This window comes from Papilio xuthus, unplaced genomic scaffold (assembly GCF_000836235.2).
Source record: "Papilio xuthus unplaced genomic scaffold, Pxut_1.1 DF827756.1, whole genome shotgun sequence".
Lineage (NCBI taxonomy): Eukaryota > Metazoa > Arthropoda > Insecta > Lepidoptera > Papilionidae > Papilio > Papilio xuthus.
In genome coordinates, this window is record NW_013530893.1 from 377,256 (window position 1) to 395,995 (window position 18,740).

At 31.8% G+C, this 18,740-nt stretch overlaps 1 protein-coding gene across 2 annotated transcripts in view; it reads left to right on the forward strand.

Moving 5' to 3' along the window:
• Positions 1-18,740, forward strand: part of snu (ABC-type transporter snustorr) — a 65,425-nt gene that overhangs the window by 29,465 nt on the left and 17,220 nt on the right. For both annotated transcript variants that reach the window (XM_013310117.1, XM_013310118.1), the window contains 2 exons: positions 14,436-14,529; positions 16,631-16,749. In XM_013310117.1, coding sequence (XP_013165571.1) covers positions 14,436-14,529; positions 16,631-16,749 — 213 coding nt within the window. The remainder of the gene's footprint in view (positions 1-14,435; positions 14,530-16,630; positions 16,750-18,740) is intronic.

Consider the following 18,740-nt stretch of genomic DNA (forward strand, 5'->3'; position numbering starts at 1 on the left):
TTAAGGTAAAATTAAATGACTACATTGTGGCAGTAAAAATAACCTTTGCCTACCCTTAAATATCTATATATTTAAGGGTATATATTCAGCCAGCAGCAGGTATATATTCAACAGCAATTGATTTATATATATAATATTATATATAATATTTTATATATATATATATATATATATATATAAATCAATTGCTGTTCGTTACGCTAAAACTCAAGAACGGCTGAACGGATATCTTATCTTGGTTTTGAAATGTTCGTGGAGGTAGACAAGGTAAAAGGTGACAAAAAAAATAGAGTAATTGCCGGGAATTGATTAAGTTTTATATTCAATTCACGCGGACGGAGTCGCGGGTGACAGCTAATGTATAATATTTCTTAAATTAATTAATTATAAAGATAACTACATAAAGTTATTAAGGCGTGAAAGACTCTACTAATGATGTACATGAGTTGTTACCTTGATATATTAAATTACAATACATACGTAAGTACATGTTTTTATTATGTATTATACAATATGAGTTTAGCAAAGCAAAAGAAACTGTTTATTACTTATTTACTCTGGGTCTTGGCCTCCGACACAAGAGATCGCCAAAGTCGGCTGTCTTTTCCCGCCAGTCCATCGCTTGTAGCTCCCGCAGATCCAGCTCTACGGCGTCTAGGAAACGTAAAGAAACTGTTTATTAGTAAAGTAAATATTAAAATATTATATTTTACCAATTATCACAAGGTAATCTTGGTATCAATCTTCTCGAGCCTCCCCAAAGCATTACTTTTGCTAGTACTATCTAGGAACTGTATTTCGTTAGTGTATTTTTCAACTGTATCCCACTTATATTGCACATAGTGCTGTCTCTATTTTATAAAAGAAAAAGAAAAGGACGGCAATACTACAGCTTTCAGTGCGGTGAAGTTCAACAGTTAGAAGTGCTAACCAATATACTAGATTTCTATAACGATAAATTCAGGTACATTGAACTTTCAACTCTTAGTACCTGTATTCAAAGTTCAAATTTAATTTTCACAAGTTAAAGGTTTAATTTCCTCACTATCTGTCTCGCTCTCTCTTACGCAATCGTTACGTAAGCAGCCTCCGCGCTCTGTTTAGTATTTTGTAAGATTAGGCTTACATCTGGAAATTCCAATGTGTGATTCATATTTATTTAAATTAAAAAAAGTTTAAAAAGCAACCAAATAAATCTCCTGGAAATAAAATATTGTTCTTTTTATTTTTAACTAGATGGCGCTATTATTAAATTTTAGTCTTTTTTTCTTTTTTTTCTCAAACATCAAATACAAAAAGTATTTAATGTTTGTAGAAAAAAAACATACAATTAAAAAATTGTAGTCCAATCGAATGTGTACAAGTTGGTAAAAATAATTATGAAAAGTATTACGAAAAACTCAACGAGTGTAAACAATTGATTTAAGATCGTTTCGATTAGTTATATGTTGAAATTAAATTGAGAACTTCCTTTACCTTAAAATAAAAAAAACTTTTACTTACAATTATTATAAAATTGAATGCTATTTTAATATTTCATGAATAAGGAAGTACTTTTATAAAAACAATGTTAGTGAGGGCAACACCGATGCCGGAACAAGTGATATAATATTTTAAATAACACATTTCTCTGGCAACTCTGATTATTTTGATATGAATGGAATCTGATAAACTAAGTAACTAACCGCAATATTAAATATTAATTTAAGATATACTATTACCGTTATAGTTTATTATACTTAATTACTTTGAGCACATTTCCTAATTTAAAATATTTGTGATATAAACATACTAGCTGTCGCCAAGTACACGTCCGCGCGGACTTAAAAAATACTCAATAAGTTGTCTATGTGTTCTTACACACTATATTCTACATCGATGCTAAATTCCATCAAAAGCCGTTGAGCCGTTCCTGAGATACCTTCAAACAAACATCCATCCATCTAAACTATCGCATTTATAATATTAGTAAGATTTACCAAATTTAAACAAATTATTAGTGAAAAGAACATGACGACGAATACGATTGAATTGTTTAGACTTTAAACCCGTTAAATTTCTTTAGCTATCCGTAGGTTTTTTAAACCAATATCCTCGTTTTAAACATATCGTTATCTCTGTTTTGTAAAAGCAATGACAAGTTATATATATCCTTGTTTGACGATATTTACACTATAAGTCTTATAACATAATAATGAAAATAATTGAAGAAAATCTCTTGTGGTAATAAAACTTTACATTCCACTGTCGATATCACTTTGGTTTTCTGGCACAATTGCATCGTCACCACAAAGATATACAACATTAGCAATTGTTTCCGTCACGCAGTTATTACTATGACAGGTCAGTGTCTAGGTCAAGTTTGCTGACTATGGCTGACTGGAAGAGTTCCATTGCTTGCTTCGCGTAGTTGGTACCTATAGTTAACCTTGTAAAACGATCGTTGTATGTCACATAACATTGATTTGAGTGATTACTTACTCAATTTTTGTTATTTCTTACGACGTATATACTTCGATCATATTACTATTACATAATGGAAATATTATATTTTCAAAGTTTGGCCACTTGAGAGTAATTGCATTTTATGTAACGTGGTAATGTAATAAAAAATATTTAATTATAACAATTAAGAATAACGCCATCTAGTGATAATTTAAATAAACTATAATTTTTAAAGTACCAACACTTAAAATTTATATGTCTGAATATTTTTGATCGATTTAACATCGATGAGCAGCTTGTCACCTGTCGTCCGTGACACGAATCTGGTCACAAAACGTGTCGTCAGCCGCGACACGTGACAGCAACCGCACACACACGCACGTGCTTGCGGTCATAATCATTGATGTGTTATTGTTTAATCGATAATTGTTCAATTGTTTATACAATTGACACCATAATTTGCTGTTGTTTTATATTATTTATTCAACGTTGCAAAACAACGTAATTATATCTTATACAGATATATAATAGATTCAAGTTACATTTTGTTGTGTCAAATTAAATGTAAAATAGAGCTAAATATTATAAAATAGGTATTATTGACATAAAATTTTACTTCATCACCATCAGCTCACTATACGTCCCCACCGAGCTCAGAGCCTATTAAGTTAGGAGTGACTAGACCATAGTCAACCACGCTGGCCAAGTGCTGGTTGTTTGACTTCACACATATCTTTGAATTTCTTCTCAGATATGTGCAGCATAATGATGTTTTCCTTTACCGTAAGAACGTAGGATAAATGTACATATGATAGGATAAATATAAAATTTTACTTACAAAACATTTTTAAGCAATGTTTGAAACTTTCATGTAAAAGACATCAACGCGTACACTAAAAATTTTAGTCAGTGTTTCAATTGCGGTTTCATCGTTACTAATTGGACATTCCTCAATGTCACCGGCGGTCAAAGGGTTAAAACAAGTGTCTCTAAATGATAAACTGTATTTCTTGGAGTAATAAAATAACTTTTCTTATAAATTAAGTTTATTAACAGATTTTTATAAATACAAAGTAAAATACAGAATCCAAATACCATTTTTTCTTTTAAAATCGTTTCTAAAGTAACATTTAAAAATAATTTTGGATAATAATATTAAATATCTATTATTTATCAAGGTAACGTGACATTGAATAACTAAAAGACATTAAACTTTTAACATAAAAAAAAACTTAAATTTACTTAAAAAGACAAATAAAATACGTACGATTTATGAACAAGATTTGTCATTGAAGTTAACAAGGAAAAAAAAACTTGCTAATTTCGTCGGCAAAATACTTTGCCGTCTGATTTCAGAAAATTCTATTGTTTCTTTTTAATTTATACGAAGACATTAACATGAGTAACAAGGACATTGAATGTTTTACTTATTTCATTATTAATTAGGTAATAAGATTTAACAATATAATAATTAATAATTGACTCCGTCCGCATAGAATTAAAAAAAAACTTAATTAGTAGCCTATGTATTCTTCCAGACTATGTTCTACATCTGTGCCAAATTTTATAAAGATCCAAAGAGCCGTTCTGGAGAGACCTTCAACGAACATCCACCCGTAACATAGTAAGATAGCTGTCGCCCGCGACTCCATTTTCGCGGTATTAAAAAAATAGATATCTGATTCACAGACCTACTTTTTAATTATGCAATTTTCCTACTTTTTATTAATGCATATACAATTTAATAAAAATCTGTCAAGTCGTTTTTGAGGAGTATGGTAACTAACATTGACACGAGAATTTCACATAAAGGATTAGAACAGTCAACCAACCCGCACTTGTTGACTTGTCGCACCAGCGTGGTTGACTATGGTCTAGTCCGCCCCAACTTAGGGTAGGCTCAAAGCTCAGTGGAGACGTATAGTGAGCTGATGATCAAAAAACTACAAGCAAAGAATATTATTAATATGCATTCATTAAGTTTAATTTCAATTTAAAACATTTAAATTTAAGAGTTAATGGGCGTCGGATCAAATAATAGGCGATTCGTTGCTCCTTTGCTCCCTTCTATAAAAAAAGCGGCATTGATCTTAAAGAAATTAATAAATAAACTTAATTAAAGTATTATAATATTCTACATTTAAATAATTATCTATTTATTTTAAAATAAGATTTAATAAGTTTTTTTTTTGCTCGTTGTTAATTATAGTATTTAAAATAAATATCCTTATGAACGTAATTACGTTAGTTATTTGAATATTTTACCTTATATAGTATTTAAGCCTTATGCGATAAAAACTAAACACTGCCAACTATGTAAATAAAACTTAATTAGTTGTCTATGTGTTCTTACAGACTATGTTCTATATCTATGCCAAATTTCATCGAAGTCCGTTGAGTGGAGATATCTTTGAACAAACATAATATAATATTAGTAAGATGGCAAATCAAGATTTAGAAACATTGTAACATTCAAAACTTCTTGTCTTCACTAAAATACATTTTCCCACTTAAGCAAGGTTCCGAAGATACTGACAGCGTTCTCCCTTTGAATAGCTATACTAATTCTTTGTCCGAGGTAGCTACCAGCTCTTCGGTCTCCTTTGATGTCGATTAACTTTTTTGATATTTCCTTAAAAAGCCTTAAAGCGGTAGGACTCCACGGATCAAGGGTCTCGACACCGAATGGGACAAAATCATATTCGGAGCCTAGACCCCTGTATTTGCTTGCTTTAGCGTTATCTACCGCTTCCCAAGCCGCACCCACTCTGTTTTTGTTTTTATGTAGACTGGAAAGGGGAGTTTAATAAGATTATAAACTTTTATTTTATGTGTTAATTATTTAATGTATCGCAACACTTGAAAATTATAATATTTTATAACATAAAATATATTAAACTTTGTGTACATATACGTATAATTAAGTCTACCGTAAAGGTGATTAAACGAAAAACTACGAAACTGATTTTTTTATTATTTAACCAAAATGATGGCGTGATTCATGAATAAGGTTAAAAGTACATCATTAATTGTTTTTCTTTTGCAAATTGGCTGAAATATGAAGAATCGTTAAAAGGATTTAGAAATTAATTATTCCTTTTGCGATTAGTTTTATTAAGAGAATATACAACATTATATTAAATAAGCTCATTCTAGGTTGTTTAAATATATGTACAGTCAAACCTGGATTAACGAGAGTCCATGGGACCTTAATATATTTCAGGCTAATTGAGTTTCTCGCTTAGGTTGTTCGGGACCGGACAATGACTTTGAGGTCTCTCGATTATCCAGGTTCGACTATATGTTTCTTACAACCTTGGCTTCCATACTTAAGTTATATGTTTGCGTTTACCTGTGTTGTAAATGTTTAAAGAATCCTTTACGAGATGTACCTGAATAAACTTTAAAGCCTATCTTTTTAACTCTACATATATTTAACTCAAGGACATAACACCGAGGTTGTTAACGCTTAAGATTTTGCACAAATCATATTGCTGGTACCACACTTATTATTTTTATAAACGAAATTAATATTTTAACAAAACTTATTTCTTACTTACTGTTATAAATACGAATGTTTGAATGGAGATATCTCCAGAACGACTGAACGGATCTTGATGAAATTTGACATAGATGTAGAACATAGTCTGGAAGAATACATAGGCTACTAAATATATTATTTTTTTTAATTCCTAGATGATGAAGTCTTAAAATATATTTATTGTCACTCATTATTACATAATTTATTTTTATTTTTACGTTGAAATATTTAAATTCATAAATAATCTAAGGATCGGGTTTTTAAATCTTATATCTTTAAATGAGCAATTCCTGTATATATATAAAAGGAAATTTTTAATTTTAACTTGATTATTAGACCTATTATTTGAAATTCTACTATCAATCTATGTACTACAATCATTTTTTTTTATATAAAATAGCTTTATGCACATAAAAAACTTAAGAGGTATCGCTCCACGTATTAATATAATAAAATTTTAAATATGCTCGAAGAATATGCGAAAAATCAAGTATAAATAAATAGCTACAATGCTTTGAATCGGGATACTTTCAAGGCTACAATTATAAAAACGATAAACATTAACATTATAAGAATTATCATCAAATTATTAACCTTCAATGACCTTAACGTGTCTGTTAATAATTATCAATTTAATGACACATCTTAGAAAAAACTATGAGACAATCATGACACTATTAAAATCAATCAAACATCAACGTATTAAAAACAACAATTACAAAAACAATTAACTCATATTATCTTTTACTAGCTGTCGCCCGCGACTCCGCCCGTGTGTTATTAAATAAAAACTTAATTAGTAACCTATGTGGTCTTCCAAAATGTGTTTGTCTATGACAAATTTCATCGAGATCCATGCAGCCGTTCTGGAGATATTTTCTAACAAACATTAGATTTTTTTATATTATTAAGATGTCTTCTTGTTTAACTTGTTCAAAACTTTAATATGTAAGTAAAATAGTCTTTAAAGTATGTTCATCAAGTTAACTTTCACCGCAACAATTTAAATATCCTAATACGTCCTTACCGGGGCTTGAAGGTCGCCCCCGACTCGGTGTTCGGCCGCCCGGTGCCCTCCTCCGGCTGCCTGCCTGCCCAGTGCCCGGTGTTCATTTTCTCTAACCTTGGACGCGTATTGCGTTGCGATCTGCCATTTCGTATGCTACCAGCTTTTCAACGAAGGTTGCACGTTACAAAACTCTTTGCCCGATTAATTATTGTATCACTTGAACATGACGCATCAATTTTGTAATCACGGAACGGACAAACAGTTAGACTGATTTTCTATAACTATTTAACGGTAGGCTAAACTTTCTAGATTAGTTTAAGAATAATGTTTATTATTTAAGTAGAACAAAAAGTTTTTAATAAACTTGGAATTAAGGCGCCATTTTACGCATTACAAAAATATCGATTAGTATTTGGTGGTTATACATTTTCGTGATAATTTACGGTTTATTAGTCGTGCGTTTACTGTTCACATCACGTCGTTTGAACATTTTTAAAGCCAGCTACACACCTTCAGTTTTGTACTGCATGGCCTTAACAATTCATTTCAAACGTATGCACATGTGTAGGCTGCTATATTCTCAGTTTCTCCTACAAAAAATCTGATGTAACCTATTTTGGTTAAGAATAGTATATGTCAGTTGCGTTGTTCCGTCTTCTAAAATCAAGGCCAACATCCAAATGAGGGTAATCGAGGGCGAATGCTGTCGCTTATTGTGGACAGTGTGGACAAATATTTGCGTCCAATATTGGCGATGTTATCGAATGTCCGCCAAAGGAAAGGCGGTGGGTTATGTAAGATTTAGGATGCGACACGCTTGCCTAGTTTCCGAGTAAGGTGTGTCGCGTAATTTAATTTATGTCGGTCAAGTGCGTCACCCCACTTCTATTGCAACTGAATTAAGTTGGTAAATTACCCCACTTTTAGTGCAAATAAGTTGATAACTCTGTCCTGAAAAGGTTCAGCCCTAGTACAATTGATACGTATAAATAAGGAAATAGTAAATTGTTTTAAGTCTGATTTAATGACAAAATTATAAACCTAGAACAGAAATAATACACACGAAAAACAAATAATAAATTGTGGCAAAAAGAAACCAATCTTTGTTTTTTTATCGACAGAGAAAACCAACATTACGAATCAGAATTCGTGAACTTAATCTTACGAAAGCAACTCGCACTCCGATGTAATTAAACTTTGTTTAAAAACATTTAAAACGCACGAAAAAGTATTTAATTATGTAATAACATGAAAAAAACACATCAATAATGCTCCAAATAATAACTGGTGTCAGTAACTGGTCGGCCATTTTATAAAACAAGTTGTCTCGTAATGCGTAATGCGAGGCAAACAACCTGACAATACTTTTATATCATTTATTCTTCAATTTACACACACATATATAAAGTTTACTGTGGGTTTTTATTAACATAACAATTGTAACAAAAACACATTCTAGTATTTCAAAGAAAACAAAGGTAGCAATACTCCTTGTATCAGGTTACCAAGAGTAGAAATCGACCATAGAGTCGTCTGTATCTCCAGAACGGTTGCACGGATCTTGTTGAATTATGTCATAGATGTAGAAGATAGCCTGAAAGAAGACATAGACTACTAATTAAATTGTTTCTTAATACCGCTCAGATAGAGTCGCGACAAGCCAGTATTATCTAATCCTATAGTTTTAATTAAACGAGTAAAAACAATCGAGTTATTAATCCAAGGCAATTCTCATCGCACGCATATTTTGAAAGTAAATATCCATCAAGGTCTTAATACGATTAAATGTTATTAAACATTATTCAAACAAATTGAAATAAACAAAAACGCATCAATAAAAACAATGAACGAAATGCTGCTCATCGTGATTTCATACCGAAATATGTGTTATGATGCTATACGATAAATATCTTATATATAAAATTCTCGCGTCACAATTTTCGTTCCCATACTCCTCCGAAACGGCGAGACCGATTCTCATGAAATTTTGTGAGCATATTAAGTAGGTCTGAGAATCGGCCAACATTTATTTTTAATGCCGCGCGGACGGAGTCGCGGACGACAGTTAGTAATATGTAAGAACTAGCTATCGCTCGTGACACACACACAGATTATATATTCTTACAGACTATGTTCTACATTTATGACAAATTTCAGTAAGATCCATGCAGCCGTTCTGCATACATTCGCATTTATAAGTAAGATTATCCGAGTAAAAGACAGAAGAAAGTATGCATGGATTGTGTGAAAGTGGATATGCGTAAAGGTATGAATTCAGATATGACGGCTGATAGAGATGTATGGAATAGAAGTACATGCTATAGAGAAAATCAGGGAACGATGACTTTAGTTGTCAGATCATTTTATTTATAACCTTAAAAACCAAAATTACAAGATATTTTTAGTGATTTACCGTGATTTTTTGAAGCCAAAATCTCCGTAAAACATACTATTATCTTTAATTTGTCAATAAGAATGTTTTTACAAAGATTTCGGTCTCGGAGACCAAGTTAATCGTGTTTGTGTCCGGTGTTCGGTTCCGATTCGATCATTCATGTCGCAACCTACTTTACTTTAACATTTAAAATTATCACGAATATAAAACTTACAGTAATATAAATAAGGTTGTATTTATCTTCTACTTTAGTACGTTTCACAAGTTATTGTATAATAGTTATATGAATTGCCTCACAGCAGACCGGTACTGGTCGATTCCAAACCGCACTAGAGCCGCGTTGTGCGTTGCGTAACTTATTAACTGGCCCTGGTTACTTTTGTGTCTTGAAATCTTTTTAATCAGTATCATTGATGAACGTTCTTTTATAACGTAAAGACTACGTCCGCGAGGAATCAAAAAAACTTAATAATAGTCTATGTGTTCTTCCAGACTATGTTCTACATCTATGTCAAATTACATCGAGATTCATGCAGCCAATCTGAAGATACCTTCTAACAAATATCATCTAAACATTCGCATTTATAATGTGAGTAAGACTTGCTATATCACGCAACTTTTTTCTCAATAAACGGATAATTTAAAGAAAAATCGAAATACGTAAATACGTAGGTACTGAAAAGTGTCCTGGAATTCTGCTTAAGAAATAACACCTCTTCACACAAGTTTTCAACCGCCCTCTTTAACCCTTACTGTGGCAAGATTTCTTTTTTGAAGAAAAGCAAAAGAAAGTTAAAACAACTAAGTTAAAAATTGTTTTATAGTGATCGTATATTTTTATATAACATAAGGAACATAAGGGTTAAGGGATGATTTTCATGAAATCCTTACTTAGTGCTAAACTAAGTAACATAAACCTCTATACAAAATTTTAACGAGTCATTTTAATTGCCAATGAAGAGAATCCTAGTACTCGTACTAACTATATGAGATATATAAAATTAATAGAAATTAATTGTTTTTTTTTTCAAGATTTCTTTTTTCCTTTCAAAACAAGGTTTGCCGTTTTCATTTTATTACTCCGCTTAGCTATAACAAGATATTGCAATATTGAATATATGATTTTAACCATTAAGTGCATAGGAATAAGTGTTAATTTCGCATATTGGTGTGTCACAATGGGACAGTAGATGTGTGAATCAAAAGACAATCGATACTTAATGTTAATTGAGTGCGTGAGGCTAACAATGCGTCTTCCCGTCGGCAAGTCGTCGGCAAGTCGCACGACACACTTACAGTGATTGCTTTATGTAACCTTAGTTAAGTTAGCTACAACGCTTCATAACTGCGAGGCATAAGATCCTTACCATCAGCTCACTTTACGTCTCCACTGAGAGTTGAATCCCTAAGCCACTGATGCTATAAGAGCCTTAAACTCTCCTTCAGAGCTAAGATCATCAGAATTTTCACGTTAAAATTTTTAAATTGATTTAAATTTTGATATTTCTTACGGTCGTAATCAATTTTTTAATATTTGATATTTGAAATTTTTTATTATACATTGCATGAAACGGAGTGTAAAAATTAATAAATCTCAAAATAAAATAAATCACGTTTATTTATTGCAATATCACTTTTAAATCCGTTAAATTTGTAGTAAAAATAAAAAAAAAATGTCAAAAATAAAATCGTATTAGTCACCTTCTAGACTAGAACATCGATAATTACTTAAGTTTAACTCTATAAATATTTCATCAATATGATGAAGAAATACGAAAGTTTGGATGTATGGATTAATGGATGTTTTTTTGTATGTATCTCCAAAAGAGTTCAACGGGTACCTCTGAAATTTCGCATAGATTTAGAACATAGGCTTAGTAAGTTTTTTTTAATACCGCACAGACAGATTTGCGGGCGACAGCTAGTATTATAAACATGTACAATGTAATATTAAACAATGTTTCCGCTGAGCGCAGTGAAACCGCAATACGTGCCGTTTCCACTGTGACTCAGAACACAGGGAAGTGCCCTTTGCACTTTTATATTTAATCACGTTACAAAGAAATTCCTTCTCTATGATATAATGTAATTAAATAAAAATATTTGACACTATCTTACTAATATTATAAATGCGAAAGGATGATTATCAAGTGCTTTCGAATCGGGATAAACGAGAGCCTTTGGATTCGTGATATGTTTCTCATTTCTTACTTATAGAGGTTGCCCGTCGGGACAAGATAATGACTCTCGCTTAAAGACTCGGTAGAAAAGTTCTCGCTTATCCTAATTCGACTATAACTCCAGAATGTCTAAAATAATGGGTTTGAAATTTGGAACAAAGATAGATGGATTTCATATGTGCAAAACGTCTTTCTTTGATAATGTATTAAATATTTATTTAACATTGTAAGGACTCAAATTTTATTAATAATTATATTCTTTAATTACACGTTAATACTATAAAATTATATACGTTATACTATAATAGCGTCGGTGGCTCAGTGGTCAAGCACTTGACTTGCAATCTGCAGGTCCTGGGTTCGAATCCCGCCATGTACCAATGTGTTTTTCGATTTCCGATTTACATATGTACATTTATCCGATGTTCTTACGGTGAAGGAAAACATCGTTATGCAACCTGCACATATCTGAGAAGTAATTCAAAGATATGTGTGAAGTCAACCAACCCGCACTTGGCCAGCGTGGTTGACTATGGCCTAATCACCCTTAACTTAAGGTAGGCTCCGAGCCCCTCGGTGGGGACGTATAGTGAGCTGATGATGATGATAACTATAAAATTAAACAAATCTATTGTTTAGTCCTGCCTATCTCATAATTGATTATAACAAAGACAATACTAGTGAGAAATCTTCCACAACAGTAAATCTCCGTTATAAAAATCAAAACATAACTGGGGTTTTTTCCGTTGTTCCGATGGTATCAATGTAACCATTGGTAAGAAAAATATATTTTGCAACATCCCATATCTTTAAAAAGTCTGTTAAAATTATACAATTAATTAACAAATTTTTAATTGACTAGCTGTCGTCCGCGACATAAAAAAATAATAATAAATAGCCTATGTGTTCTTCCAGACTATGTTCTACATCTATGTCATATTGCAGCAGGTTCCGTTTAGTTGTACTGGAGATATGTTCAAACAAACATCCATCTAAACCTTCGCAATTATAATGTTAGTAAGCTGGGGTTCGAATCCCGCCATTGGACTATTGTCGTAAACCATATCCTAGCCAAAGCCTAAAGCTTAGTTGGAATGGTTAAAGAAATATTGGTAAATTTCCAAAAAATCTGCTATTATTTAAAAATAAATTATTTCTGAGCATGAATAAGATAAACAATTAAACGATTTACCGTGGGTTTCTGAGACCAAACTTTTATTTAAAACATATTGTCATCTCTGTTTTGTCGAAAACAACGAAAGGGATGACGATATGTTTATACTGATAATTTGTTCTCAGAAATCAACGGTTAGTCATACAGTACAGTTAACTTGATAATTAATTAGAATTGTATGATTAACCGTTCTTGTAACTGTATTTGTAATAAACGCTAACGCAGTTCTATTCTATGGAAAATTTATGGAAAAATATAAGTGAATATATTTTTTTCAGTAGTGGAAACATAGTTTAAATATATATATTATATAAAATTAATTTATCAATCAACTGAATACTAAGCTACATTTCCACTAGCTTATGAAGAATTGATGGTAACTATCTTCATTAATCCAAGCTATATTTTAAAATTTGTTACCAACAAAACACATGAACTACGGGATGTTCATAAATTATTTTTCATTTACAAGTATTTTTCATTTTTTTCACTTCGAACATCCTATATAGGCGTTTTGAAATCTGTATTGGTACGTAATAATGCAAATACATGTGATAAAGTTAGATAAAATATAGTCCATCCTAGGTTATCCTGTGCATTTCATCTGTAGTTCAACCTACATAATTGTGATAGTTTCGCCACAATTGAAACGCTTGACCGTGAGTGATATGTCAAAATGGACGCACAGAGAATATAAATGGCTTACGTCTCTTGAATATAAAACAAAATGGCGACGCACAATGAAATTCCACGCGTGTTTTAGCACAATGGACGCATTGCAATCTTAATGAATTAAAATTACAATTAAACTAGTGTTAAATTATACATAATAGAGGTTAAGAAATATTTTTCCTCAATTAATGTTTTTCTCTTCCTCTTTTAAAAGATTATTGCATCAACAATTATCTTGTCACTTAAAAGTGATTGACATAATTGTCGCCTACGACTCTCCCGCGCGGAATTAAAAAATACTTACTAAGTAGCCTATGTGTTCTTCCAGACTATGTTCTACATCAACGGAAAATTTTAACTAGATCCGATAGATTTGGACGGAATTTTAATATTATAAGCTACTTTTATTAATCCAGCGCAGATGAGGTCGTAGGATAACACTAGTATAATACAAACCTTACATACATACGCGCGAAAAACATAACATTCGGGCAAAAATAACTTTTAAAAATAGAATATATTATAAAACAAAGAAACCGAAAAAGAGGTTTCAATATTTTTTCGCGTACTTCTACGTTCATCATAATAATAATATTTAAAAAAAATGAAAATTGTCTTTGACTTTACACATTCTATTGTTCTCATGGTTGTGTGACAAACAAATAGACATCAATAAATCACGATTGTTCAAATAATTTTATTCACACATTACCATGAGTATGCACTCTGTGACGTCATCAAGATGGCGACGGTGTCGGAAGTGTGCTGTCCTTTACTTTTGTAATAAATTACATGTAATTTAATGTATTTGTTTCTTATAGCATTTTCGTAATTTTTTGTTAGGAATAAAATTTAGTGTTGCCAGTTTCTGAGCGACAGTGGATGAAGTATTCGATAAAAGCATATTTCTTTTCAGATTACGTTGTAAACTAAACGATATAAATCATGTTTCGTTGCTTTAAAGATTCATCAAGAATCGTAGATGTTCTTTAATTAAATATGTTTTCTTTTGTTTACAGAGAAACCTCGCCTCCGTCGCCAATGGGCGACGAGAAGGAGTCCAAGATGAGCCAGATACAGTTCTCACCACCATTAGACAAACAAGAAAGCACGGTACGTTATCTTTTAATATGTTTGTGCCCTCTAATCTCTGGAACTATGAACCCGATTTGAATAATTCTTTTTGCATTTAATAGACTATTTATTGAGGAAGGTTTAGAGCTATTTATCACCTCGCTGCGACTTTTAGGGGATAATAAAAATTGAAAAAACATATAACAAAAATCTTATATATAAAATTCTTGTGTCACAATTTTCGTTCCCATACTCCTCCGAAACGGCTTGACCGATTCTCATGAAATTTTGTGAGCATATTGAGTAGGTCTGAGAATCGACCAACATCTATTTTTAATCCCGCGCGGACGGAGTCGCGGGCGATAGCTAGTTAATATATAAATACGTGTCAAAATTGACTTCTGTAACTGACGTACAATGTTTAAACTAAGCTTAGATTATTTTACCGTGAAATTTCATTGTCGTAATACTGTTATAAAAAAGTGTTGTTCTCTCTGTCTTTTTCAAAGAAAAGGAAAGAGATGATTATCTTTTAAACAAGTCTCTTGACTGTGGGAACCCATTTAACGAACGTTATCCAAAAACATCCGCAATCAGAAGAAATGACAGAAGAGTGCATTAGCTTTGTGTACGATTTGTTGACATTATCTTGGAATTTTAACGTTGACATTTTTATTATTTAACATACAAAGATGCACCTCAATTTTACTTGGAAATATTAAAGTGGAACATGGAAAACGGAGAAAAAATGTTTCGTCATTTTTGTCGTTAATACAAAAACATATCGTATCTCTGTTTTGTCAATATATAATTAATATTTTCCAGAAAGAAAAAAAATATTTGAAAACCTATCAGAATTATGCTATTGCAGACTTTTAAAGACTTGCAAATTCTTCTATAGTTTAGGCTACGTAAGCGAAGAAAGCAAAAAAAGTGCAAAATTTTCGTCACGCATTTTTAACTTAAATTCAAAATCTACTAAACTTCTAGTCATTATAAAAAATAATAAAGAAAATGGGACACACATGCAAGCAAAGCAAAAATCAAAAAAAAAATCGGAGCACAATGGGTGGCGTTACACGGTAACACACAAACAAAATACAGACGAATTGATAACCTGCTCCTTTTTGAAGTCGGCTAAAAAGAAAAAGATGACAATATTAGTTTGTTTTAACTTAGTTTAAGTACAAAGTATAATGTAGTTAATCTTGTTATTACAATGTTATACGATTAACTTAATGGATAAAATAGATAAAAAAGGTATTGTAGTTTTTATCATTATTAAGCTTATGTAAAGAATATTAGTTATACATAATGTTAGATATAGAACCTTTGAACCTTCTCTAAAGATTAATTTAAACACGCTTTAAGTTGCTACAAGTTGATACTTTGAAGTTAACATTTTTACTTATTAATATTAACAGATTTTTCTTGTAAATTTACTTATATTTCTTTTACCATTCCAACTAAAATCTAGGCTTTTGCTAGGATATGGTTTACGACAATAGTCGAATGGATCGGAAATTCGTATCCTTAAACATTAGGCAGTTGTCGCTCTGAAATGTCTTCTTTAAATTTAATGAATCAAATTGTATATAATAGAAGTATTTTACTTAATATTTTAATGTATTATGTACTTCTTATTTATGTCAAACGTTGAATTCTCAGGCGCTAACAATATTTCCCACTATTATGATAAAATCCTATTCAGTTGTTACTTGTTTTTTGCGTGACTGACAATACGAGGGAAAATTTAACTGATTTTGATGTTTGTGGTTAATTAAATATTAATTTATACTAATATAATAAAGAGGAAACATTTGAATGTTTGCGTTAAATAGGCTCCGAAATTACTAAACAGATTTGCAAAATTCTTTTACTGTTGGAAAGGAAGGTTATATTTATTACTATATTAAATTATTTCCTCGTGGAAGAAGTCGCATGCATCTCCTAGTGTTACATAAATACAATTGAATTTTTGTTTCAAATTAACAACTGACGAAATACCTCTACAACTCATTGTAATATCTGAAAAAATGATTGACTATTCATAACCAACTCAGATTGTTATTAAATTGGTATTATAATGAAATATAATTAAAAAAAACAATTTATATAATTACGTTTCTTTATATTGTAGGTATGGCAGAAACGTCAACAGGCTGTGTGCGTCCGGCACGCGTTCAAGCACTACGGCTCAAATAAACGGCCCAACCACGTACTTAGCAACCTCAACATGACCGTCGCTAAAGGCACCATGTAAGTATATCTTTGTATCATAAAGATTTTAACAGTGGTAGAGCCCGCTTTAACATCTTCGCACGAATTATCCCGGCTCGCCCGGTGAAATACCACGACCACACAGAAGACAGGCGTGAAGTGGAAGCAATTCCGCGTTTCGTCTGATGAGTGTGCGTCCCGGAGGCCTAATTTAGTCCTCTTTCCCTTCCCATCCTTTTCTTTATAAGGAAAGGATGGGAAGTGGAAGTGGACTTTACGGATGAGAGGGTGCATGGAAAGGGAAGATATTTTCTTTCTGTGCATCAGGCAGCAGTATGTAGGCAGCGCATATGCAATTGCGTATATCTATGAGCAGCAGTCACTTCGCTATTTCAGCGATTTCAGGTGGCTGCTCGCTCGTTTGTCACCTTTTAATATAAAAAAAAAGTAAAAAATGTGACTTATAACAAGGTGAGTAAAGTTTAGAATGGCATACTTCGGTAGTTTTTACACTTTAATTTTTGTTGAGAAAGTGAGTTGCAGTTTTCATAGGGGTCGTTGTCGCCTGATCACATTGATATCTTACTAAAGTCCTCTTAAAAGCATACATACTCAGTTGAAGGTGGTCTTTGGTCACTACCTACCCCTCTGGGTTACGGGCGTGAGTACAAAGTCATAGAAGTAATAAGAGTATAAATAATTTTTAAATTCACAGTATTAGTTTACTCATCATGGCTCGAAGGACCACCTATTAGTAGGAAGGGCTTTGGCAAGCTGCCAGTACCAAGGGCAAAAACAAAAGATTGTTAACCTCACAATAACCAACAGTCTATTGTCTGACTTATTTGGGTCAAAATAACTTTAGTATGCAATGTATTGTCTCTTGTAATTACAAGCCAATTGATTTCCTACATATTATCGCGTATTGTGACGTCATTAGTCTGGAAAGCCTTTGTTTCCATACGTAATTTCAAATTGCAAGAATTCGATTCACAAAATCTAACCAGTGTACAGTCAGCTGCATAAATATGTATGCATTTAGAATGCTCCAAAAACTTGCATACGTCCTCAGTTTCATAAGTGCTATTTCTAAAGAAAAAAATTGTTTTTGTGGAAAAACTATAAAATATAGATATATGCTATCGCGGACTGTTAAGTATTAAAGGGTTACAATTCTTTCATACGTAATTTTATGTAGGTAGTGTAGTTTGGCCTGCGTAGGCACGGTTAACTCAAAAACTATTAAATACTTTTTAATATTGACACGCAATATCTTTCGAATAAAAAAAAGAACTATGAAAATCGGACAACTAGGGACGGAGTAAAGAAGGAACAAAAAAAAAACATACAGATGAATTGAGAACATCCTCCTTTTTTAAATCGGTCAAAAAGTATGCGAGTATCCGTCCGTATACTTCTGGCCATAAATACATGTTATTGCCGGATCCGTATTTTTGAAATCAAAGGCCTACAAGTTTTTAAGGCTGTCTTAATGTATACATATTTATGCAGCTGACTGTACATTAATATATACTCTACAAGTTTTTTATCTAAAGTCAATGTATTATGTAAACTTAAATACCAAATATATCAATCACGTGTTAGATTTATATCTTGTTTAAAGCAATTTGGAGTCGATTTTAGTGCGTGATATAAATACACGTGTCTCTAATAAAGAAACTATTTTACGTTTGCTTCGATAATATACATCACGACAGTCTTCCACGTATCGGAACGTGATATTATTTGCATGATTATTTAACACATTTATTAGGAAATCGGATTAAAATAAATATCTGAAAAATCCTTATCTCACTCCTACAATGACCACATGTTTTTGTAATGTTTATTCATTAAAATTTATTTACATCCTTATTTATCTGAATACATAAACTCTTAAACCTATGATATAAAATAAAATTAAAAAAAAAAAAACCGAATAATTAACTAAAATATGTTAATAAAAGGAGTCCCTTTAGGCAAGGTCCCGAAGATACTGGCAGCGTTCCCCCTCTGTACAGCTAAACTAA